Source organism: Babylonia areolata, chromosome 11 (assembly GCF_041734735.1).
Source record: "Babylonia areolata isolate BAREFJ2019XMU chromosome 11, ASM4173473v1, whole genome shotgun sequence".
In the NCBI taxonomy this organism is placed as follows: Eukaryota; Metazoa; Mollusca; class Gastropoda; order Neogastropoda; family Buccinidae; genus Babylonia; species Babylonia areolata.
This window is the reverse complement of record NC_134886.1, coordinates 8,820,288-8,845,043: the sequence shown is the minus strand read 5'-3', so window position 1 is coordinate 8,845,043 and position 24,756 is coordinate 8,820,288. Positions and strand designations below refer to the sequence as shown.

General features: G+C 37.6%; 1 protein-coding gene across 6 annotated transcripts in view; it reads left to right on the top strand.

Annotated features, from left to right (window-relative positions):
* LOC143287493 (EF-hand calcium-binding domain-containing protein 4B-like) overlaps positions 1 to 24,756 on the top strand; it is a 109,167-nt gene that overhangs the window by 73,047 nt on the left and 11,364 nt on the right. For 5 of the 6 annotated variants that reach the window (XM_076595513.1, XM_076595514.1, XM_076595511.1 and 2 more), the window contains exons 8-18: positions 1,105 to 1,220; positions 2,424 to 2,519; positions 5,241 to 5,312; positions 6,012 to 6,072; positions 8,133 to 8,171; positions 13,805 to 13,890; positions 15,466 to 15,882; positions 18,708 to 18,765; positions 19,722 to 19,854; positions 20,790 to 20,871; positions 22,624 to 22,738. In XM_076595513.1, the coding sequence (XP_076451628.1) occupies positions 1,105 to 1,220; positions 2,424 to 2,519; positions 5,241 to 5,312; positions 6,012 to 6,072; positions 8,133 to 8,171; positions 13,805 to 13,890; positions 15,466 to 15,882; positions 18,708 to 18,765; positions 19,722 to 19,854; positions 20,790 to 20,871; positions 22,624 to 22,738 (1,275 nt within the window). The remainder of the gene's footprint in view (positions 1 to 1,104; positions 1,221 to 2,423; positions 2,520 to 5,240; positions 5,313 to 6,011; positions 6,073 to 8,132; positions 8,172 to 13,804; positions 13,891 to 15,465; positions 15,883 to 18,707; positions 18,766 to 19,721; positions 19,855 to 20,789; positions 20,872 to 22,623; positions 22,739 to 24,756) is intronic. The other variant, XM_076595512.1, reaches the window with a different exon arrangement.

The following is a 24,756-nucleotide window of genomic DNA, read 5'->3' as shown; positions in this document are numbered from 1 at the left end:
AAGATCAGTGACTTAAGTTGGAAAATATCTCACCTCACCTCACCTCAGGCCCATAACTACAAAGTAGTCGATGGGGGAAACCTGAGGACCGCAGACGCAACCTCCCTTCTCCATCTGTCTCTGTTAGCAGCTGCCGGCAGCAGCTCACGTGTATGGAGTCCGGTCCATTGTTTGATGTTCTCTTGCCAGTTCTTCCGCTGTCTTCCTCTTCTTCTCCCGCCCTCGATGGTGCCTTGCATGATTGTTTTGGACAGACTGGTGATTCGAGTGTTGTGCCCAAACCTCACCTTTCAGCTGTGAAAATATCTACATATGTGCATAAACATCAAACTAGGATCGATGAAGAATATATGTGTGTATTTTCAGTGGGTTCGCATGTAAAGAAAGTCCATATAATCACTGTATTTTAATTGCTTATCTATCTTACTATCTCTCTCTCTCTCTCTCTCTCTCTCTCTCTCTCTCTCTATATATATATATATATATATATATATGTATAATGTGTGTGTCTGTGTGTGTCTCTATGTGTCTGTGTGCTCAGTTTGACACGTTTCCACTTGAAATGATTCCATTGAGAGAGAGAGAGAGAGAGAGAGAGAGAGAGAGAGAGAGAGAACTGAAACATTTGATTAATTCAGAAAAGAGGAGAAGAAGAAACTGTTGATCAGTGCTTCATTGTACGCCCACATTCAGCGTTGCACACCCCTATAATTACTGAACATCATCCTCTGTATCCCTGCAGGAGAAGTAATCACTGGAAGAACTGCTGACAGAGTCAGTTTCTGTTTGTGTGTGTATGCATGTTTGCAATTGCACATGTCTGTGATTGAACATGTGTGTGTGAGTGTGCATAGATTGGGTGTATTTAAGCTGTGAATTAAGTCACAGTTTGATGTATTTCCACTTCAAATGATATCACAGAGAAAAGAGAGAGAGAGAGAGGAGAGAGACTGTGGACAGGAGACAGACAGACAGAGAGAACTGAAACATTTAGTTGATTCAAAAAAGAGAAGAAGAAACTACCGATCAGTGCTTCATCTGTACGCCCACATTCAGCATTGCACACCACATGATTAAGGAACAGTACCCTCTGTGTCCATTCAGGAGAAGGAATCACTGGAAGAACTGCTAACAGAGTCACAGGACAGTCTGGAAGAGTCACGCTCCTACATCGCCATGCTTCAGACTCAGCAGAGAGACGAGAAGAAAGAGAGAGCCAGGTGGGTGGGTTATTTCCATTCAGGGAATAACCTCTTTTCTTCGAGACATTTGTGATAGCAGTTATGTAGCCTATAGTCTGAGCAGTAGAAGCCCACATGTAGTACGTCTGTAGGAGTGGACATGAGAGTTACATTCTGTGAACGCAGGTCTGCTCAGTTAATAGAGCTTTGATGGAAATACTTTATTTGTTTAAGGCACATCAGTACTAATGTTTTTTGAAAAGAAATACGAGTGCAGATCTTCGTAGCTCTGGCATGACACGGTTTACTTTAGCACCCCTCCCCAAAGTATGTACTCATGGATGTATGTGCACATATATATACTTATGAAGATCCTGAAAGAACATCAGTGATATTATGATTGTGCCTATTTAAAAGTTCTTACTTTCTTCCTCGTTGATCAGTCTTGCACATATCATTGTGTTCAAATCCTAGAAATAGAGACTTGCTGTTATAATGCATGCATCATGATGTGTGAGTATTTTCCTATTAGTATTGACTATTATACAGATTTCCCGATAGGCATTTTGGTGTTCAAGAAAATGAAAAAAAAAGTTTTCTTTGTTGTACTTTGTTTCAATATTGATGAAATCACACACTTGGTTTTAAAAGCAGCTCTGAACTAAAATATTTTCAATATTATGAAAATCATTCACTCCCATTCATGAATGATATATTGCAGAGAAATACTATAAAAACGGTTATTCAGTATTAGTTTTGAGGAGTTGTAGGATAGTTTGATGTTGCACTGAAGCAGCCTGTAGTGATGGTCACTTTTCACCCATTCATATATATTATATATATCTCTTTATATTCATGCATGCACCTCCTGCCTTTCTGTCCACTGGCATATGTTATTATATTACATATAATAGCTGTATCTATACCAAGGCTTTTTTTAAAGTTTGATTTTCCCAGTTGGTCCATTTTTCTGTAATCACAACAGTAATATTTGACTGCATGAGTACTTTCTGATTTGTTGTGAAGCATCAGTAAACTAATGTGAAAGTAACATTTCACTCTGTCAGTACTTAGTGATATATTGTGAAGCATCAGTACATTAATATGAAAGTAAAATTTGACTCTTGTTAGTACTTTCTGATATGTTGTGAAACAGCACTGCATTAATAAAACAGAAACATTTAGTTCCATGAATACTCTCTGATATTTTGTTCAGCGACTGTACGATATGTTTATACCTAGATCCCGTGAACATTCCCCTGACTCACGAAAAAAAACTCACACTGACCCAGCATCTCAAGCTGATAAAGAGAAGGCATCAGGGAAGAGAAGAAATCGGTGATTTTCAGTTTCTGTAGCATCAGCTTTGTATTGCAAGTTGTAGTGTGATGCTTTAGGAGTGGGTTGTTTATGCAGAATATTTCACAAGACTGAGCAAAGCAGTGTTTGTTACTTTGTGTGTGTGTGTGTGTGTGTGTTTGTGTGTCTGTGTTTGTGTGTGTGTGTGTGTTTCCTTGTGCATGTTTGCTTAGCTTGCCATCCCACTCTTTTGCGTGCACATACAGACACGCAGTGATGCATACATACCCACACACTCACACATGCATGTAAATATGCCCATGCATGTACACAGACACACAGATACAGACACAGACACACACAGACACACACACACACACACACACACACACATATACACACACACACATATACATACACACACATGCTCAAGCACACACAAACAGATAAATATGTATACACACACATGCGTGCAAATACACGCAGACACATGCATACATATATTTTCACATAAATGCATGTGAGTGTGTGCACACTCACACACAGTACATGGCAATGGCTATTTTTGCCAGTCGCTTTGTGAAAAAGTTGCCTAAAAAAGTGGCAAGGCTTGAAAACATTGCAACAGCAATATTCACTGGAACTTGCTTGAAAACTTGATAATCGCAAAAACTAACATATTTGGTGATACATTTGGGCTTTACTTTTGCACTGCTTTAAAATCAGTAAAGGACTCAACTTGTGTGGCTTTCATAACTATGCTATTGGGATGCTTCGTATTAATATTTAATGATTTAGGAAATGCTGACAGCACCATCATAGAGGTGCTGTGATAGAAATGGTTAGGGGTTGGAGTTCTGATCGAACGTTCACATGTGGTCAGGGTTCGAGTACCTGTTTTGGTATGGTGTTGTGTCCTTGGAAAAGACACTTCACTCCAATTTTCCTCGCTTCACCCAGGTCTTAGGGAGCACCTAAACTGTTGGGACAGGATAGCATGGAAGGAGCGGATTGGACCCTTCCTTTCTAGGCCAAGCTCTAGACACAGTTGACATGAATCTTTGTCTTAATGGTCATAAAAAGCTATGAGATCTTAACAGTACCATTAAGTATGTGCACAGATATTTGAGATTTGAGTGAAGAATGTGTGGAAGTTGTGGTCACCATTTTGTGAATAAAAAATGCAAGTGGAATGAAATATCCAGAATACGAAATCATGATCACCGTTCTTGAACAATTAGACATGCACTGAAGAGTCAGAGTGCATATTGATCTTGGTTTACAGATTTTCTCTCTCATTCCTGTATTTTTTTATATGCTCATATCTTTCTGTCTGCTTGTCTATTTGTCTGTCTCTGTACAGCTTTTATTTTAGTTTTCTTTGTGTGATCTTCAAAAAAACCCTGTCTTTAAGTTCTGAAAGACAAATATGTATGGATTATATGTATGTGTGTGTGTGTGTGTGTGTGTGTGTGTGTGTGCATGTGTGTGCATGTGTGTGTGTGTGTGTGCGTGCGTGCGGGCGTGCATTTAAGACAAAATTTGCTGTTTCTACCTATCTACCTAACATTGCTCGGACAATGACACAACAAACTTTCTCAAGAGTTAAATGAGGGTGCAAAAATTCTGTGAGTGATATGGCTTTTTGTATGTATATTTGTAAGGAATTTCTGTGGCATAATTTATCAGGGGGTTTGTCAGACTTTGTTTGAACATTCTTCAAGTTGAAATGGACAGCATTGCTCTTAACTTTGTTGTAAAATGCAAAATGCTTGCGTAAAAACAACTAACACTGGAATATGGGATAGGTGAGGGCACCTTAACTATTGGTAGCTCAACTCCTTGACTGCTGCTGAAGAATGTGCTTGTCAGTGAAAGGACCATCACATTGTGTGTGTGTGTGTGTGTGTGTGTGTGTACACACGTGTGTGTGTGCTTGCATGCATGCGCGCGCGTGTGTGTGTGTGTGTGTGTGTGTTTGCATGCATGCATGTATGCGTGTGTGTGTGTGTGTGTGTGTGTGTGTATACACATGTATGTGTGTGTGTATGTATACACGTGTGTGTGTGTGTGTGTGTGTGTGTGTAGATAAAAGGGTATACACAGAGAAACGATTAGTTAGAGCGGCGCAATCAACACTTTAGAAATGAAACTTTAAACTCGTTTAACAAGAAACAAGCAAACAAATAAATTCTGTATTATATGTAGATCATATTACAGAAACACTCCACTTGGATTATGTAACACTGTGTAGTGTGTTTGTGTGTGTGCCTGTGTGTGTGTGTGTGTGTGTGTGTGTGTGTGTGTGTGATTATCATCATCGCTTTCTTATTTTTGTTCTTCTTATTCTCTTCTTCCACCTCCTCCTCCCCCGCCTCCTCCTCCTCCTCCTCCTTCTTCTGTGTGCATAGGCTGCAACTCCCACTTTTTGACTTGTATACATGTAAGAGTGGACTTTGTGTGCATCACCGTTTTTACCCCATCATGCTGGCAACCATAGTCCATTTGTTTATTTAAGGGTGCTATGACAGTTTCACTTTCAGGTATTCTCTTCAATTGTTTGCTTATTGGTTAGGCGTTTTGTTTTGGTCTTGTTTGTGTTAATGTTGACTGGTTTGGTTTAGTGTTTTCTTCAGCAACATGTTATTATTATTATTTTTTGTTATCATTCTTCTCCTTCTTATCATTATTATTATTTTGTTATTATTATTGTTGTTATTATAATCTTTCCTCTTCTTCTTCTTCTACATCGTTTGACAGAGCTGCATTACAACTTTCTGAGGGCATTGCTTTGGAGAGAGAGACACTGGTTAAACAGCTGGGCATGCTCAAGTGAGTTTCATTTCTTGTGTGTTCTCGTAGAAAATTATTTATGAATCATTGTTTATGTTTTGCTTTGAATTTCACCCAAGTAAACTGCCATTTAAAAACAACAACTGTATAAACATTCTTGCTTTTATTATCTTAAGATGTTAATAAATATTACTTTTTTTAAATTTCTTTTTGTTTGCATATTGGTAATTATTTAAGTCATCATAGGAAAAGCTGCACTGTGTATACATTTGCAAGTATGTGTGTATACTGATTATGGACGTTCTTACTCAGTTAATGACTGAATATATGAAACTGTAGGTAAGTCTTTGACAGAACAATGCAAGCTGTTTTAGGTTGTAGTTATGAAATGATATTAAATATACTGTTGTGTGCTGTTTCACTGTTGCCAGAGGTCTCAGAATTGTAATGTTTTTTCGTGACAGAAAATGTGCACACAATGCATAAATCCCTACAGCTATGATGAACAAATTTCCCTTGGTAATTTGATCAACAGTAGAAGAAAAACAGTAGAAGTGGAAGAGAAACAAAAGTTGTGATAGAGACATTATAATGTTAGCCCCAGATGACGTTCACAGAGAAAAATAAAAGACAGCTGAAGTACTATAAGACAGGGGGGAAAAAAGAAACAAGTGTTAGTCTTGTTGTGAGTTTGACAGTACTTACAATCTGAAAATGTTTGGTTGTGTCCCTTGACAGAGACGTGAACAAGAGGCTTCTGGATGATAAAGATGAAGCAGATGCCATCGAAGCAAGGCGGGTACAGATGTTAATTTCCATCATTATCGTGTTATGAGATGTGTCTCTGCTGCAGAAATCTATACTGATGTAATGGATCATTCTTATGATGAATCTGTCGACAAAGTAGAAGCATAAAAAACATGTTATAATGGCACTCTTGCTTCTCAGTATGAACTCACTTGAGTGTGTGTGTGTGTGTGTGTGTGTGTGTGTGTGTGTGTGTGTGTGTGTGTGTGTGTGTGTGTGTGTGTGTGTGTGTGTGTTGTTGTTGTTGTTGTTTTTCTAAAGTGCCAGGAACCCTAATCAGAGAATAGGCACTATGAAAAATCAATTTTTTTTGTTTATTACTTTAAAAAAAACTATAGAATGAAAGAATATTGAGGGAGAGATAGTTTTGAATTTGTAAGTGAAAGTGAGAAAATAGCTATATTTAAAGAAAAATACTTCTTTACTTGTTTTATCAAATTTTGTTGACAAACTTTTTATTTGCTGTATAACTTGATATTAGCTTTCAGCATTCATAAAATGGGTTGACACGAGATTGTTATTTTCTTTTTTTGTGAGGTTTTCTGGTTACTTTTGAAATTTGTAGATTAGGTTAGGTTTTGATTCTTTGAATTTATTCTGAAGGCATCGCAAAATGTCTGTCATGGTATCTTTTATCAAAAATTGTTTTCGTCTGCTATCTGAAATATTAGAATGAAGACCACCACCAAAAAAAAAAGAAGAAAAAAAGAAAAGAAAAAAAGTCATATTATTGAGCAGGGGTGCATACATACAATTATATCGTGATATATTTTATTTTTGTTTCAGGAAGACTTAATTTGCATTAAAAGATAATGAAAGATGTTTTGTGGATGTTGTTTGCAAATATATATGTAGTACATATTCAACACATCTGTACAGTTGTGTCTTTGGTTTGCATGTAGCAGTTTACATTGTCATTACATCTATGACTTTAGTTTACAGTTAACTCCTCAGTTTACATGTTGCAACTTACAGTGTCATCATCACAAGTATCACCTATGGTTGTAGTTGTATCATCAGTTTATGTGTAGAACCTAACGCTGTTATTTAATGTGTGACTTTACGTTTGTATCTTCAGTTTACATGTAGAGGTTCACACTGTTATTTCATGTATGACTTTACATTTGTATCTTCAGTTTACATGTAGAAATTCACACTGTTATTTCATATGTGACTTTACATTTTTATCTTCAGTTTACATGTAGAAATTCACACTGTTATTTCATATGTGACTTTACATTTTTATCTTCAGTTTACATGTGAAAGTTCACACTGTTATTTCATGTATGACTTTACATTTGTATCTTCAGTTTACATGTAGAAGTTGACACTGTTGTTTCATCTATGACTTTACATTTGTATCTTCAGTTTACAAGTAGCGGTGAACACTGTCATCTGCTCATCACAATTTTTGACTGTATCTTTAGTTTGCTTGTAGAATTTATCGCTGTCATCATATCTATGACAAAATTTGTATCTTCAGTATTATAGCAATAACACTGTCATCACACCTATGACTTTCTTCAGTTTACATGTAGCGGTTGACACACTTCACATCTACGACTACATTTGTATCTTCAGTTTCATATACTGTTATCACATCTATAACTGTTTCACATCTATAACTGTTTTTATGAATTCAGTTTACATGTAGCAGTTAACTCTGTCATCAAATGTGTGACTGCACAGCTGTATCTTCCATTTTCATGTAGTAATTAATGGTGTCATCACATTCTGTGACTGTCTTCAGTTTACATGTAGCAATTAACACTGTCATTTATGACTGTAATGTCAATTTACATGTAGCAGTTAACACTGTCTTCAGTTTACATGTAGTAGTTAACACTATCTGCACATCTGTGATTGTATCCACAGTTTACTTGTAACAGTTAACACTGTCTTCACATATGTGATTGTATCTCCAGTTATATGTAACAGTTAACACTCTTCACATTTGTGATTATATCTCCAGTTTACATGCAACAATTAACACTGTCGTCACATCTATGACTGCACAGTTGCTTTTTGTGTGTGTGTGCATTGGACTCGCAGGAGGATTCCATTCATGGAGAAGTTATGTCGTCAGTGACAGTAAATAATATCATTATTTATTTATTCATTCATTCCACCAACCCCAGGGGTGTGAGATATATCCAGGTTTTCCCTATGGGTTGTGTAGGACCCTCAGTTATTCAGACGTAGTCACCGCCCTTTTCAGTTCAAGTTTTTTTTTTTTGTTTTTTTTTTTTTCTTTTATTTGTTTTATTACTTTACATAAACATTTTTCCCTTATAACGTTTTGTTTGAGAAAGTGATGAATCTCATTGTGTTGAATGTTTTGAATGAAAGTTTTATGGTAGTATGTACATAAATGTCAGACATTCAGATCTTGATTGGTCTTCATTTGGGGAAAAAGTGAAGAAAATGAAATCACACACACGTGTGTGTGTGTGTGTGTGTGTGTGTGTGTGTAGTGGAGGGAGGGGTAGGGGGCTGGGTAGGGTGTTGGGTGTGGGACGTGTGTATATGTTTGTGTGCCTGAATGAGTGCAACAATAAAACACTGTGCAAATGTAAATTATGCTTTTGTGTAAGTAAAGACACTTGACCGTTGCATTGACTTTCAATGTCTACCAGGGAGAGGGGTAAGGGGGTTATAGTATTATTCTAATAATTTTATAATAGGAAAGCTGGGATGTGTTGGTTTTACGATGAGCTACCATTGCTAATACTGTTATGATCACAGATGTTCATGCTGGGTTCATTATTTTTGTCCATTGCTGTTCTTAAAAAAAACAAAAAAACTTATATAGACAGGTAAAGTTTATCCTTACATCTTCCTCTTCTTCAGCTTTGTCTTTTTCTTTTAAACTCTCCACTTTTGATGTTTCTCAGCTTGCGGACTCTGGTGTATCAGCAGAGAGGCTCTGTTAGGGTTGCAGCAGTCAATGAAAATATGCATGAGACTGCGCTTCGTGTACATAGTATCTTCACTTCATGTACTGTTTTTCTGTATCTTTTTGATTCAGATGTTTACTTCGTTACTCTGGTTTCAAAATTGCTGTATTTTCTTTTCTTATTTGTGCATGTATGGTTATGCAACACAGAAAACATTCTTGTTTCTACATACATGTGTGCATTCGCACACATGCACACACACACACACATGCACATGCACACACACACACACACACACACACCAACTCACACACACATAGATGGAGGCATACACATTACCATCGTATAAGCAATGTTTTTGAGTTGCTTAAATGTAACAAGTACAAGGGCACATTCCAGTGCATGCAGCTTACTTGTCAATTTAGTTTTGTTGACACTGTCAGTTAGGTTTTCTTTGGTCAGTTTCTGAGAACATTAATTTTATGGCTTTGGGGTCTTTTCTGTTCCGGTGAAAACAATACTATAAGCATCAGTGTCTAGGTGACCATATCAACTGTTCTAGTGTTAATAGGATGGGAACTGTTTATTTATTCATTTTGTTTTATCTTTTTTTTTCTTTCATTGATTTCATTTTTTAGAATTTCATTTTACTTTTAATGTTTCAATTTTATGTTCATATGTTTCGATTTATTTTACTTAATTTTGTTTTGCCCTATTTTGTTTTATTATTTTTTTTATGTTTTGTTCTTTTTTTTTCCTTTTTTTTCTTTTTTTTTCTTTTTTAAAATTTTATTGTAGCGTAACTCAGTGGTGGTTTGCAAGAATAAAAAGTGCAGAATGTGCTCCATGTAGGATTTCTCTGCTGTTTATCATGTTTCCGCAATTTTTTTTTCATGTCATACGCCTGTATTTAGTATGAAAGGTTGGAGTGTGGGCAATACTGTGTGATATATTTCTCCTAAGAGACAAAAGCACTGAGTTTTTGTTGTTGTTTTTTTTCTTGCTGAGTGGCGGTGTTTTTTTCTGGCTAGAGAAGAAGAGTGGTTGTTATTGTTGCACAAGGGGTGGCTTCCTGATGTTCTCTGCTTGGTTTCCAGGAGCAGTGCCTGTTGTTAGCATCATGGTCTTGCCAGTCTTTTTGTTTATTTATATATTTTTTTTATCAAATTTAATTAACTTTTTTTTTTAGTTTTAGATATGCGTACAGTGCCACAAAAACAACAACAATAAACATGACAAATATTACACAAATGAAATCATTAAGCGTCCATATGAACTATCTGTTTTCTACATTATTTCTATCTTTCAAAGGAATAATGATAATGCCAATGATAATAATAATGATAACAACGACAAAATGATAACAATTATAATTGATATAATAATGATAATTATATTATTGCTAGTAATGCATAGAAATATTGAACACACAGCTGAAATATGCATCAATGCATGTATGTATAATTTATTCTTGTTTCTTAACTTTTTTACATCACACTATGTCATAAAGCATGACTTTACCTTATGTAATGCCATGTAAAATTCCATAATGTATCAATGAACATTCATATCTGTGTAGAGAGACAGACAGAGAGAGACAGACAGACAGAGACAGAGAGATAAAGAGACACACACATTCATATCTGCAAGCATACACAACTACAAGAATACATGAAGACAAAAGCATTCTGCTGATCACGCGCAAAACACTGTTATTTTGATTATCGTCTTTTCCATGCATGTGGATGGTCCGATCTCTGATGGTGATGACACATGTATTGCCCAACATGACTCTGTTAGCTCCCCGTTGATCTCTTTCATTCCTTGTATTTCCTGTATCCAGCGAATGACTTCGGGGGGAAAAAGTGATGGGAAATATTTTCTGATCAGTGTACATACTTATATACATTTCAGTATAAGAGATTTTAGTTTCTGTCATCCACTTCAAACGTAGTCAAAGCAGGAAATTTTCTTTGGCCTCATCCAAACACTCGTCAGCTGATAAGTCAGTGAGAAGAGATGAAAGATAAATGATTATCCTAAAAATCACATTCTCTATGTAAATTATAGCCCAGCAATGGGCATTTCAGGGATGAAACGAATATCTGGTACATTCTTCCTTGATTACTATGTGCATATAATTATATCAATCATCATATAAGAGGAAAATGTTTGGATAAGAAGAATATAACATTTTAAAACATGCATGTGATAAAGAAAGAAAATAATAAAATGAAATGATAATAATTTGCACACCCTTCATGATTACTATATTATGTACTTTGTGTTAACGAGTTTTAGAAAGGGAATTAACTTGATGAGCTGAAGAAGACAGTATGGCAATGCGGTTTGTGTAGTTTTGTTATTAGAAAGGTTTTATTACTTTACCTAAATGAATTAATGAAAAAGATGCTCAATAGTTATGTTGATTTGTTTGGAAAAAAAAGAAAAAAAGATTATGCCACTGTTTTACAATATTTCACTATCCCAACATTGAAAATGGTCACTCTATTATGTAACATTACCTTAATGTTTCAGTTTAAATTATTATGACATTGATGTTATGTTCTTTTCTATATTAGTATTAGTTAGCAGTACATAGATGTTATGATTCCTGTTGAGCTGTGCTTTGAGAGTAAAATAGTTGCAGATAAAGAAAGAACTGTTTGTCAGTGCTTCCCACAAAAACTAAAATTGATTAATTAATCAATCTATTTATTTGTTTATTTATTTATTTATCTGTGTATTATAGCACACACATATGTTATGCAAAGTCTGCTTTTTACTTTATTTTCCACAATCATGACAAGTGATATTTATTGAAAAACCTATTATGTGATCAAGCTTTATTTTTGGAAATCCCATTATGTGATCAAGTTATATTTATTGGAAAACCTACTATGTGATCACGTTGTAGTAATGAGAAAAGAAAAAAATTGTGCTGAAGTTATATTTACAGGAAAACATTATTTCATCAAGTTATATTTATAGGAAAATTTATTAGGTAATTAGATTATTCATTGGAACACAAAATCAGCCCCCCACACATGCACATATGTGCACGCGCATGTGTGCCACACACACACACACACACACACACACACACACACACACACAGAGGCTTACATACTCAGACACAGAGACACAAACATCAACGCATGCGCGCACGCAAGCACACACACACACACACACACACACACACAGAGGAATGAATACATAATTACAAATTTACTAATTATGAAAGTAGCACACATTCGGTCTAATAAGTAACATGGCCATAGTTGGAGTTTGTCCTTAACTGCTGACAACTAGTAATGTTATAACTTTCATCCCTAAAGTAATGCCACATTTTCAGTTGTGTGTGATCTATATTACATGATATGGCATCAGCACTTATGGTGTAACTGATAAGAATATGTACACAATACCTCCACCTTGACAATATTAATCTTTTTCTTTCTTTTTCTTAATCAACACAGAATTGAATTTTGTTCTTGTTATTGTGCATCTTTGGAGAATATTTATTATTACAGACATACGCAACTGCTAAAATATATGTTTGTCTCATATGTTTATGTCACTGTGTGTGTGTGTGTGTGTGTGTGTGTGTTCATGATTTTATAGATATAATGTGTATGTACCTGGTATGTATGAAAGAAAGGAAAGGTACAGTCTGAAATAGTAAACCAAAACCAAATATCTTTATTTTTATTGACACAGGTGTAATTTTTGTTATCAGGCATTTGTGCACTTTTTTGTTTGTTTGTTTTGTTTTGTTTATAACAAAAGAAGAAAAGTATTTAAGATTTATGGCTTTGTTTAGTCAATGTAATGTGTGATAAATAGATGGTGTGCTCTTGTTAAACACTTTGGAATTAACTTTGGTTGACTTATCACTGTAGTGCCTGTGATAGTCTTGCTTTTGAAGTGGTAATGTTAAGAAAAAAGAAAGGAATCAGTAAACATTAATCTGTCCTCTAAAAGGAACTGATAGATCAATGGATTATCTGTATCTATACACATAAGATGTTTATGATCAAGGAACCAGAAAACAAACCACAACAACCACAATGGTACAGCTGCAATGTAAACAACAAACCGGAACAAAAAGAAGAGCAAACATCACCACCACCACAACAACAATGACAACACTACAATAGCAACAACAACACAACCACCACCACCACATCAACAACAACAAACACTATCACAATAGCAACAAACCATAAAAACATCAAGAAAACAAGAAGCCACAACTACAAACCACAAATGACAGCAACGACAGCAACAGCAACTAACCACAACAACAACTATTGTACCGTGGGTAAAGACAGTGAACCATGAATTATGGATTCTGTAGAAGGCAGGAATATAGTGCTGTGTAAAGACAGAAAACCTTTGTTGAGTCTTTAGAAGGCAGGATGATTCTGCTGTGTTTTCTACGTAAAGAAGGTGAACCATTATGGAGTCTTCAGAAGGCAGGGTGATTGTGTGGTGTGTTTTTTGTAAAGACAGTAAACAATTGAGGAGTTTTTAGAAGTTTGGATGATTATGCTGTGTGTCGTGTGTAAAGACAGTAAACCATTATGGAGTCTTTAGAAGGCAGGGTCATTGCGCTATGTGTTTTGTGTAAAGACAGTAAACCATTGCGGAGTCTTTAGAAGGCAGGATGATAACAATGTGCTATGTGCCCTTTGTAAAGACAGACAACCATTGTGGAGTCTGTGGAGGCAGAACAATGGTCCTGTGTGTTCTGTGTAAAGACGGTGAACCATTGTGGAGTCTGTAGAAGGCAGGATGATGGTCTGTGTGTTGCTGTGTTTCCAGGCTTTGGCGCAGCAAGCCGAGGAGCCCCAGAAGCAGCGCAAGCTTGTCAAACAGGGATCGCTACTCTCCAAGTACTTCCCAGGAGGGTAGGTGCTTTGTGTGCACTTTGTCAGTTCTTCTTGAATGAATGAATGAATGATATGGATACTTATATAGTACCTATGCTTGGTTGGAGAACAAGTTCAAAGCACTTTACAAACTTGGGGTCATTAGCACAACAGATTGCCTGCCTGGGTAGAGCCGACTGATGGCTGCCATTGGGTGCTCATCATTGGTTTCCTGTATCATTCAATCAGATTTCAGGCATGCACACATACACGCTCAGACAGATATGTAACATTTTATGTGTATGACCGTTTTTTGTTTATTTACATTGCCATGTAGGCAGCCATACTCCATTTTCGGGGTGGGGGTGTAGGGTGTGGGGGGGTGCATGCTGGGTATGTTCTTTTTTCCACAACCCACTGAAAGCTGACATGGATCACAGGATCTTTATCATGAGTAATTGATCTTCTGTGTGTATAATACACATGAAGGTGGTTCAGACACTAGCAGGCCAGCACATATGTTGACCTGGGAGATAGGAAAAATCTCCACCATTTATCCACCATGCATCAATACCAAGATTGGAACCATCAGATTGAAAGTCCGCTTCAACCACTTGGCTATTGCGCCCTGACTTAGTTTATTGTTGATGGGAAGGTTTGCTTGAATTTCATTTCAATCATTTACTCCTTGACAAAGTTTTGGGGATTTTTTTTTTTGCTTTATTTTTGTATTTTGCTTTGTTTTATATTTTTGTATGTTTTTTTGTTTTTGTTTTTTGTTGTTGTTTTTTTTTGGGGGGGGGTTCATGTTCATATCAAAGTGAGTGTGTAAATACCCAGTCATGGCTGTCCATGGTCTGTGTTAATGTATCTGTGTATGTGTGTATAAGTCCATTGTAAACGTAAAAGTACTGGAACAACACTTGAAAGGATGGCAGGTGTACATAAGACATTTCCAGTCATCCCCTTTATGGCAACAAGATATGCAAGGTGAGAGGTCAAGCTCATTGTTTGACAGAATAGAAGAAGCATTATAGCGCTCATGTCTTACAATGTTCATCACACATGACAGGTCATAGTAGCAGCATGATATGTTGATGTAGATCATGAACAAGGGCCAGAAACTTGCAAGATTAGAGCAGTATTATTTGTATGTATCAGTGGTATCCTGTGAGCAAACACACACACTCACACACACACACACACACACACACACACACACACACACGCGCGCGCACCTCACACGGAGTTACACACACACACGCACATATATGCACAGTCACACACAGATATTCACACACGCACACCACAACATAACACACACGCACACATCTATATCTATCTATCTACACACACATGAACAGACACACGCAGACACTCACACACACCACAACATAACACACACACACACACACACACACACACAAACACACACACACACACACACACACACATATCTATATCTATCTGTCTATTGAACTATCTAACTATATATCAAAGAAAGATATATGGATTGAAATATATAGAGATAGATATATGTATATCTATGTGGAGATAGAGAGAGAGAGAGAGAGAGAGAGAGATAACTAATGCACATGTACCACTGTTCTGCAGTCCTGCTCCGCAGCGCCAGAGGTCCGAGGCACTTTCAGAGGATCTAGAGGGCACCATGGCAGACCTGGATGATGACGACGGCATTGAAATGGACGACCTCTCGGCAGACATGGCACAGATCTACACCTTCCACAGAACCAATCACCACGCCCTCACAGACTCTGACTCTCTTGCTGCCAGCGTGGCGGCAGACATTGGACAGAAGGGTGCCATGGGTGGTGGTGGTGTTGGTGGTGGTGGTGGTGGCGGCTTAGGGAACAGCGTGGGTGAGGGGAGTGAGGACATGTACAGTGCTCTGGGGCACAGGAAGGGGGTGGGGAAATATTCTCACCGGTCCCCGGGTTTTGGTCGGTTGATGCACGAGGACAGCTACACCAGTGACGCAGAGAGCGAGGCTGTTTTGAAGAAGACAGCAGGGTGAGCTTTTGTTTGTTTTTTATTTGTTTGTTTTTTTAAGGGTATTTGTTTGTTGTTGTTTGTTGGTGTTGTTGTTTTTGCTGTTGTTGCTTTGTGTCAGTTTTAAGGGGAAGGGTGTGTGTGGAAATGGAGGTATGGGTGGATGTTGTGGATGAGGTGTGTGTGTTTGTGTGTGTGTGTGTGTGTATGTGTGAGCGTGAGCAAATTCACTGTTTATATGTGTATGTGCATGCATTCATGTGTATGTATGTGTGTGTGTTAATGAGAGTGTGTGTGCATGTAGATATGTGCATGTGTGAGAGCACATTTACTGATTCAGTGATGTGAGTGTGCATGTTTCATTTTTTTTTATGAACACAGTAAATATGGTAGTAAAACATAAGATGAGCAGAGTTGGGCACCTCTTTCATGGTTGTTCAATCTTACTCCAGATGGCAAGCTGTATCTCAAAAGAGTGTGCATTCATATCAGTCCATAACTGGCGATGGAAGAGCCAAAGTTGAGAGAAAGTGCACTCAACTGAAAAGATGGCTGACTCTCACAAGGGAATGTGTGAGACTAATGAAGAAGATGGAGAGTGTACATCATACTGTCTTAGCCCCCAAAAGAAAAACAACAACAACAACAAACAAACAAAAACACCTAAGCTATAAAACTTGCAGTAAAAAGCACAATGAATGGTGGTCATGTTTACAAGAACAGAAAGGGAAAAACTAAAATAGCTCCAGCCAGAAATGGCATTCGACTGGCTAACATACAGCGAACTAATAGCAAGATTTCTCTTCACTGATATCTTGGCCAAAAGGAACAAAGTGATCGATCTGATTTGCATCAGTTTGACATGGTCGGAATATTTAACCAGACAGGGAGTATAATATAAACTCCCAGTTTTTGCACACTTTGTATGTGTGTGTGTGTGAGTGAGTATGTGTGTGTGTGTGTGTGCACTTTATTGTAGACACAATTCATTTGTCTTGTCTGTAAGTCTTAATTATACTTTTACATTGCCTTGTGTTGACAGTTTTTGTAACCTTTTTTTTTTTTTTGACTCACTTGTGTAAACAAAGTGAGTCTATGTTTTAACCCGGTGTTCAGTTGTCTGTGTGTGTGCGTGTCTGTGTGTCCGTGTGTCCGTGGTAAACTTTAACATTGACATTTTCTCTGCAAATACTTTGTCAGTTGACACCAAATTTGGCATAAAAATAGGAAAAATTCAATTCTTTCCAGTCATCTTGTTTAAAACAATATTTCACCTCTGGAATGGGCACCAAAAAATTTAAAAAAAAGTCAAATTATATGCAAACTGAATTTACTGTTATATTTATATTTTTTTATTCTCTAAACTTGGCACTTTGATCTGATATTCTGACACAACAACAAGAGCAGTCATTATTATCATTTTTTGTTCAAACAGGAACTTCTTTTGCTAAGCATGGAAGTTTTATTTATTTTGCAAATGGTTTGGTGCAGATAGTAAAAAAGGGAAATTAATCTGTAATTAATGCTAGGGGACTTAATTTGCTTTAAACTGATCTTTCTCATCCTAAACATTACATTTTGAAATTACCGGTATACTCAATACATAAAAAGCTTGTGTGTTTTACTCTCAGTGTACAGGGCTTTCACTATGTTCATTCGCCAAAGTGGTCTTTTTCGGAAAAATACTAAAATCAATACAACGAGTGGACTTTATTGATGTATTGGCTGAGCCCTGAAGGTCATGGGCAAAAATCAATTGCGTACACATATTTATACATATTCAAAGCGCGTGCTCATATTCTTCGCGAACGCGAACGACGCCATTTTGTTTCAAGTTGTTGACCTGCCCATTCAATCCTATATTCAATGGACAATACACGATAACATGTGATGGAAATTTGGAGAAGGAGACCGTTAAATAATTATTCAGAGAAAGATTTGTGAACGCCTCATCTATTACTGGATTATGCCCCAAACTGCCATAAAAATATCCACAGAATCAGTCGGAATTCACAGTTAAAAATAATAAACCATGAGAGTTAATACCCTTGAATTGATGAAACGCAAAAATTTCCAGTCTTGACCTTTCTCAAAATGAAGTCCTTTTCACTTCATATGACGTTTAGAAGTACTTGTACTTGGCTCTACATGTTATTAGTTTAACAAAATACTCAATTTTCATATCAACTTTAAAACTATAAAACTAGAATGGACATAAAAGAGAAATTGAATCGACTGTGTCAACCGGGTGTAACTAAACTTGTACATCTATCTAGATCCAGTGAAAACGGCTAAATGTTGAAGTGTGATTGCAACGATAGCCGCGTCTCCTTTACCGCAGACTTAAAAAGAATTTTTAATTGCCCTTAAAGATTTTTTGAATGCCCAAGATACACCAGAATAATATGATTTTAACAGCGTTCTCACTGCGAATACCGCAATTGATTTATCGCCCTCTAAAAAAACATGTTTATATGTTATATTTTTTAACATCAGTTAAGGAGCCACGATAGTGTAATGGGTAAGACAGTTTCTTCTCATCCGAACACGCGGGGTTCGAATCTGCCGTTAGGACTTTTTTTTCTTTTTTTCTTTTTTCTTTTTCTTTTAACCCAAAGCTTTATAATAACAAATACAGAACACATCTTAACGATTAGATTTTTTTAAAAGTGTATCACAAGTGAGTCTTGAAGGCCTTGCCTCTCTTGTTTCAATATACTTTTCTCCCCATATTCATTATCATACTGGTATAATCATCATTGCTCTAGGCCTCTGTGCAAAGGAAGTAGAGAGCTTCATAGATGCCCAATATTATTGTTATTAACTTGGAGAATTTTCATTTTCAGCTTGGTTGGATCTCAGACAGAATCTGTAGGGCTGTCAGAGGGCGGCATTGAAGAACAGGTAAATTACAGTAGTCCTACACATTTCTCTAAGCTTTCTCATTGAAATGAACTATATGGATGGTATACCTTGTCATACAATCTACTACCTTTAAATGGGAAGTGTACATGGTCACTAAAACTACTACTATAGAAGTAGAACACTCATTCTTGACAGTTGAAGAACTTCCTTTCTTTGTGCCCCATACTTCGGAACATTTTATTTTCTGTATTTTTGATGATGTTGATTGATGATGGGAGTGATGATAACACTACTATGAGGGTCCATGTATGTTTGTTGCCACTTCACAAGGTTGTACTCTCATAATACATCCCAGTGTCAACCAGGCCCAAAAGATAAAGATACCTGCAGTGTTGGTCAGGAAATTTGAGTAACACTCCGAAAGATGTGAAAGTGAAGAGGATGACCCTGAACTGTGTGGTCCCAGTCTTTCCATTTGAGCCCATAGCACACTGAGCTTTGGGAGGGAGCCCAACACTGGCAGAAACCTCTCTCACCTCTGATGGGGCTCGACCCCTCATCCTCTGAGTTGTCACCATAGCAGCTGGTCTGATAGCAAGATCATGTTGTCAGTGATTTCTTGTGGAAAGGAATGTTTGTAGACAGTACCATTTAATGATTTCTGTTTCAGTCATGATGATCTGTGACAAATCATTATAAAAACTATTGTGCCAAAATAACACATTTACATTATATATTGCTGTATTTGTACCATTTAAGAATTTCTGTTTCACTAATAATGATCTGTGACGAATCACTGCTGTCAAATATCAGACAACATGGTGTTGTAAGTTTCAGGCCCAAAAAGAAATGAAATATTTTAAGATACATGGTTAATTCAACATATGCCCAGCATTATATATGTCGTGTCAGTTTCTGTCACTTCAGCAGTGTTCAAAGTCAGTGAATACAGAATGCAGAATTACTTGAAATTAATGTGGTGATGTGGTTTGCAGCCTTCAGAAGAAGTGATGAAGCGTCAGCGGATTTTCAAGGTGGTGTTTGTGGGTGACTCTGGTGTGGGCAAGAGCAGCTTCATTCACCGCTTCTGCAGCAACACCTTTCGTGCTACATTCAGTGCCACCATTGGTATGTCTTCTAATATCTGAGAACAGAATAGAATATGACGTCTTTTTTTTTACCCAAATGCACCAGGGTCACAAGGAATATTTTGGGGGGATAGTGAACATAATTTGAAAATCATATGTAAACACAGATACAGCAGCAGTTTAGATATATATGCATTTACATACAAATGCATGTGCATATGCATGCACATGCCCACACACTGTATGAACAAACTTTTACCATGTGATTGTTTAAAGCAAAGTTGTGTTATTTTTCAAAAGAAAAGAAAAAGAAAAAAGAAGAGATAGAAATTATTTGCAATCATCCATCTGATAAACGGGCAGAAGAAGAAGATTTACTGTCAGCAGTACAAATGGACAGCTGTAAGGTTGTGTGGCCTCAATTCTTTTGAGCTGCCTAAAAAAATATTTATGTTTCATTCAATGAGCAGAACATGGAGCACTAAATGACAACCATTTGATATTGTTTCCACAAGACAAACACCTAACATTACACGCTTGCTTATCTGCCAGTATAGTGTCCTTGAGGGTCTGGGTTTGAATCCTCTTCTTGGCCTTTCTCCCAAGTTTGACTGGAAAATCAAATAGAGTGTCTAGTGATTTAGATGAGACGATAAAGAGAGGTCCTGTTTGCAGCATACTCTTGGCACATCGAAAAGAACTCGTGGCAACACAAGTGTTGTCCTTTGGCAAAATAATGTGGAAGAAATCTGCTCTGTTAGACACACACACACACACACACACACACATATATCATCATCATTTTTATATTTCTGCTTGCACTCAAGGCCTGACTAAGCATGCCGGTTTACTCTGCTAGTCAGGCATCTGCCTGAGAAGATGTGGTGTAGCATATATGGGTTTGTCCACACGCATTGATGCCTACCTGAGGAGCTGAAGCTGAAAAGTGAAACGGTATGATGTGTGATGTGACAGGAGTGGATTTCCAAGTGAAGCCAATAACAGTGGACGACAACATTGTGGTGCTACAGCTGTGGGACACAGCAGGACAGGAGAGGTCAGTCAGTGGAGTGTCTGCTTATTCATCATTTACTTGTTTTATTTATTTATTTATTTATATACTTATTTATTTATGATTTATATATTTGTTTATTATTTGTTTGTATATTTATTTATTTATCATTTTTTTTATTTAGCAATCATTTATTTATTTATTGTATTTTATTACTATTTTTTATTATACAATTCTGTTTCTGTTTCACATACACATGTCATGCCAAACAAAACAAAAATTCAGATGTTTCTCTGTTGTGACAAGGTTTGTCTAAACTGTCAGTGGATTGTCTTCTCTCTCTCTCTCTCTCTCTCTCTCTCTCTGTCTCTCTCTCTCTGTCTGCCTGTCTCTCACTCTCTTTTTAATTGTTTTTTTTTACAATTGTATTTTTGTTTGTGCTTCACATACACATGCAAAACAAAACAAAAATTCAGATGCTACTCATCTGAACAAGGTTCTTCTGAACTATCAATTGCATTGATATTGTTTCAATGTTTTTAAGGCCAGTAAATTAACATGCATTGAAAGAAAGAAAGGCATGGACATGTATGCTTGCATGCATATATGTATTCTTGTTTTGTGATATGTCTTGTCACATTATATCATACTGCATCACATTACCTTTCATGACATAGCATTATATCATTTAACAATACATATGCACACGCATGCATGCAAGCACCCAGCCACACACACACAAGCACACACACAAAATACAACATGCTATCATGATTATTTCTTCTTTTTTTTTTTTTTTTTTTTTTCTGTTATATTTTTACAAAGCTGACAGATGTATATATACCAGTTTCGATGATCTGAACTACACAGAATATTCTTGATGCGCTATTATGATCATCTCTTTTCTTTTTCCGTTATATTTTCAGTATCAGTGCCAGTTCAGCTGATCTGGACTTCACTGAATATTCTTAATTTTTTGTCACTCTAATGATGTCATTTTCTTAGCAGTCATACAAATGGCAGACCACTACGCTACTGGTGTGTCGGTGTGCAGGTATCACAGTGTGACAAAGCAGTACTTCAGGATGTGTACAACATAATACAACACAACACACTTCAACACAAACACAGTAAACACAATACTACACAGTACATACTGTGTTGGTGTACAGGTATCACAGTGTGACAAAGCAGTACTTCAGGATGTGTACAACATAATACAACACAACACACTTCAACACAAACACAGTAAACACAATACTACACAGTACATACTGTGTTGGTGTGCAGGTATCACAGTGTGACAAAGCAGTACTTCAGGATGTGTACAACATAATACAACACAACACACTTCAACACAAACACAGTAAACACAATGCTACACAGTACATACTGTGTTGGTGTACAGGTATCACAGTGTGACAAAGCAGTACTTCAGGATGTGTACAACAGACTACAACACAACACACTTCAACACAAACACAGTAAACATAATACTACACAGTACATACTGTGTTGGTGTACAGGTATCACAGTGTGACAAAGCAGTACTTCAGGATGTGTACAACAGAATACAACACAACACACTTCAACACAAACACAGTAAACACAATACTACACAGTACATACTGTGTTGGTGTGCAGGTATCGCAGTGTGACAAAGCAGTACTTCAGGAAAGCAGACGGTGTGATTGCCATGTATGACATTACCTGTGATGTATAGAACATAATATAACACAACACATTGTAACACAACACAACACAACATAACACAATGAATACTGTGTTGATGTGCAGATATCGCAGTGTGACAAAGCAGTACTTCAGGAAGGCAGATGGTGTGATCATCATGTATGACATTACCTCTGAACAGTCCTTCCTCAACGTCCGTCAGTGGATGGACAGTGTTCAGGTCAGCTGTTCTTTTTTGTTTTGTTTGTTTGTTGTTTTTGTTGTTGTTTGTTTGTTGTTTGTTGTTTTTGTTGTTGTTTGTTTGTTGTTTTTGTTGTTGTTGTTGTTTGTTTGCTGGTTTTTGTTGTTGTTTGTTTGGTGTTTTTTTACCCCTTGACTGCTGCTGACAAGTATGCTTATCCGTGAAGGGCTGTCATGTCACTGAGGTAATACAGAGCTTACAGGTCAGGATGTCAGTGAAGGGCTGTCACGTCACTGGTAATACAGAGCTTACAGGTCAGGATGTCAGTGAAGGGCTGTCACATCACTGAGGTAATACAGAGCTTACAGGTCAGGATGTCAGTGAAGGGTTGTCACCTCACTCTGACATGACAGAACTTACAGGTCAGGATGTCAGTGAAGGGCCATCACCTCGCTGAGATAAGACGTAAGCTTACAGGTCAGGATGTCAGCAAAGGACTGTCACCTCACTGCGACATGACAGAGCTTACAGGTCAGGATGTCAGTGAAGGGCTGTCACCTGACTGAGATAAGAAAGAGCTTACAGGTCAGGATGTCAGGGAAGGGCCGTCACCTCACTGAGATAAGACAGAGCTTACAGGTCAGGATGTCAGTAAAGGGCTGTCACCTGACTGAGATAAGACAGAGCTTACAGGTCAGGATGTCAGTGAAGGGATGTCACCTCACTGAGATAAGACAAAGCTTACAGGTCAGGATGTCAGTGAAGGGATGTCACCTCACTGAGATCAGAGAGTTGTGATGTTTCAGGAGGGGATAGAGGTATTATCACAGTGGTGTGATGTTTCAGGAGGGGACAGAGGTATTATCACAGTGGTGTGATGTTTCAGGAGGGGATAGAGGTATCATCACAGTGGTGTGATGTTTCAGGAGGGGATAGAGGTATTATCACAGTGGTGTGATGTTTCAGGAGGGGGTGGAGGTATCATCACAGTGGTGTGATGTTTCAGGTGTGATGTTTCAGGAGGGGATAGAGGTATCATCACAGTGGTGTGATGTTTCAGGAGGGGGTGGAGGTATTATCACAGTGGTGTGATGTTTCAGGAGGGGGTGGAGGTATCATCACAGTGGTGTGATGTTTCAGGTGTGATGTTTCAGGAGGGGATAGAGGTATCATCACAGTGGTGTGATGTTTCAGGAGGGGATAGAGGTATTATCACAGTAGTGTGATGTTTCAGGAGGGGATAGAGGTATTATCACAGTAGTGTGAATTTGATGCACTGGTGACTCAAACACAGGAGTGCATTGCTGGCCTAAAGGACTGGATGACTCTCAACAAGCTGCAATTAAATGATGATAAGACTGAATTGATGATAACCTGTCCAAAGAAGTTTCGTCAACATCCTTCCTTTCCTGACTCTGTTCTGATCAATAGCACACCTGTTTCACTTTCTCCCTCTGTTCGCAGTCTTGGTGTAATCCTGGACCAGTCTCTTTCCTTCCAACAGCACATTTCGAATATCTGTAAAGTTGCCTATTTGGAACTGCGTAGAATCAGCTCTATCCGCCACTATCTCTCAACCGATGCAACCAAGACACTTGTATGCTCTCTGGTTCTCTCAAGATTGGATTACTGCAACTCTCTTTTGGCCGGCCTTCCCAAATACCTGTTAGACAGACTCCAACGAATTCAGAATAACGCTGCCAGACTCATTTGCAGAGCTTCTAAATTTGACCATGTTTCTCCTCTCCTTCAGTCTCTCCACTGGTTGCCTGTTTCTGATCGAATAGACTATAAGCTATCCACTCTGACCTTTTCTGCAGTCAACGGATCTGGCCCCAAGTATCTTTCTGAACTCATCCATATCTATACCCCGTCTCGCCAGCTCCGTTCTTCCTCTGATACTCGACTTCTCAGGATACCTCACGTCAGAAGTAAGACCTATGGACACAGATCGTTTTCTTTTCAATCGCCAAAGACGTGGAACAAGCTCCCTGATAACCTCCGTCACTCTGATTCCCTCGCATCTTTTAAATCTCGTCTCAAAACTCACCTTTTCC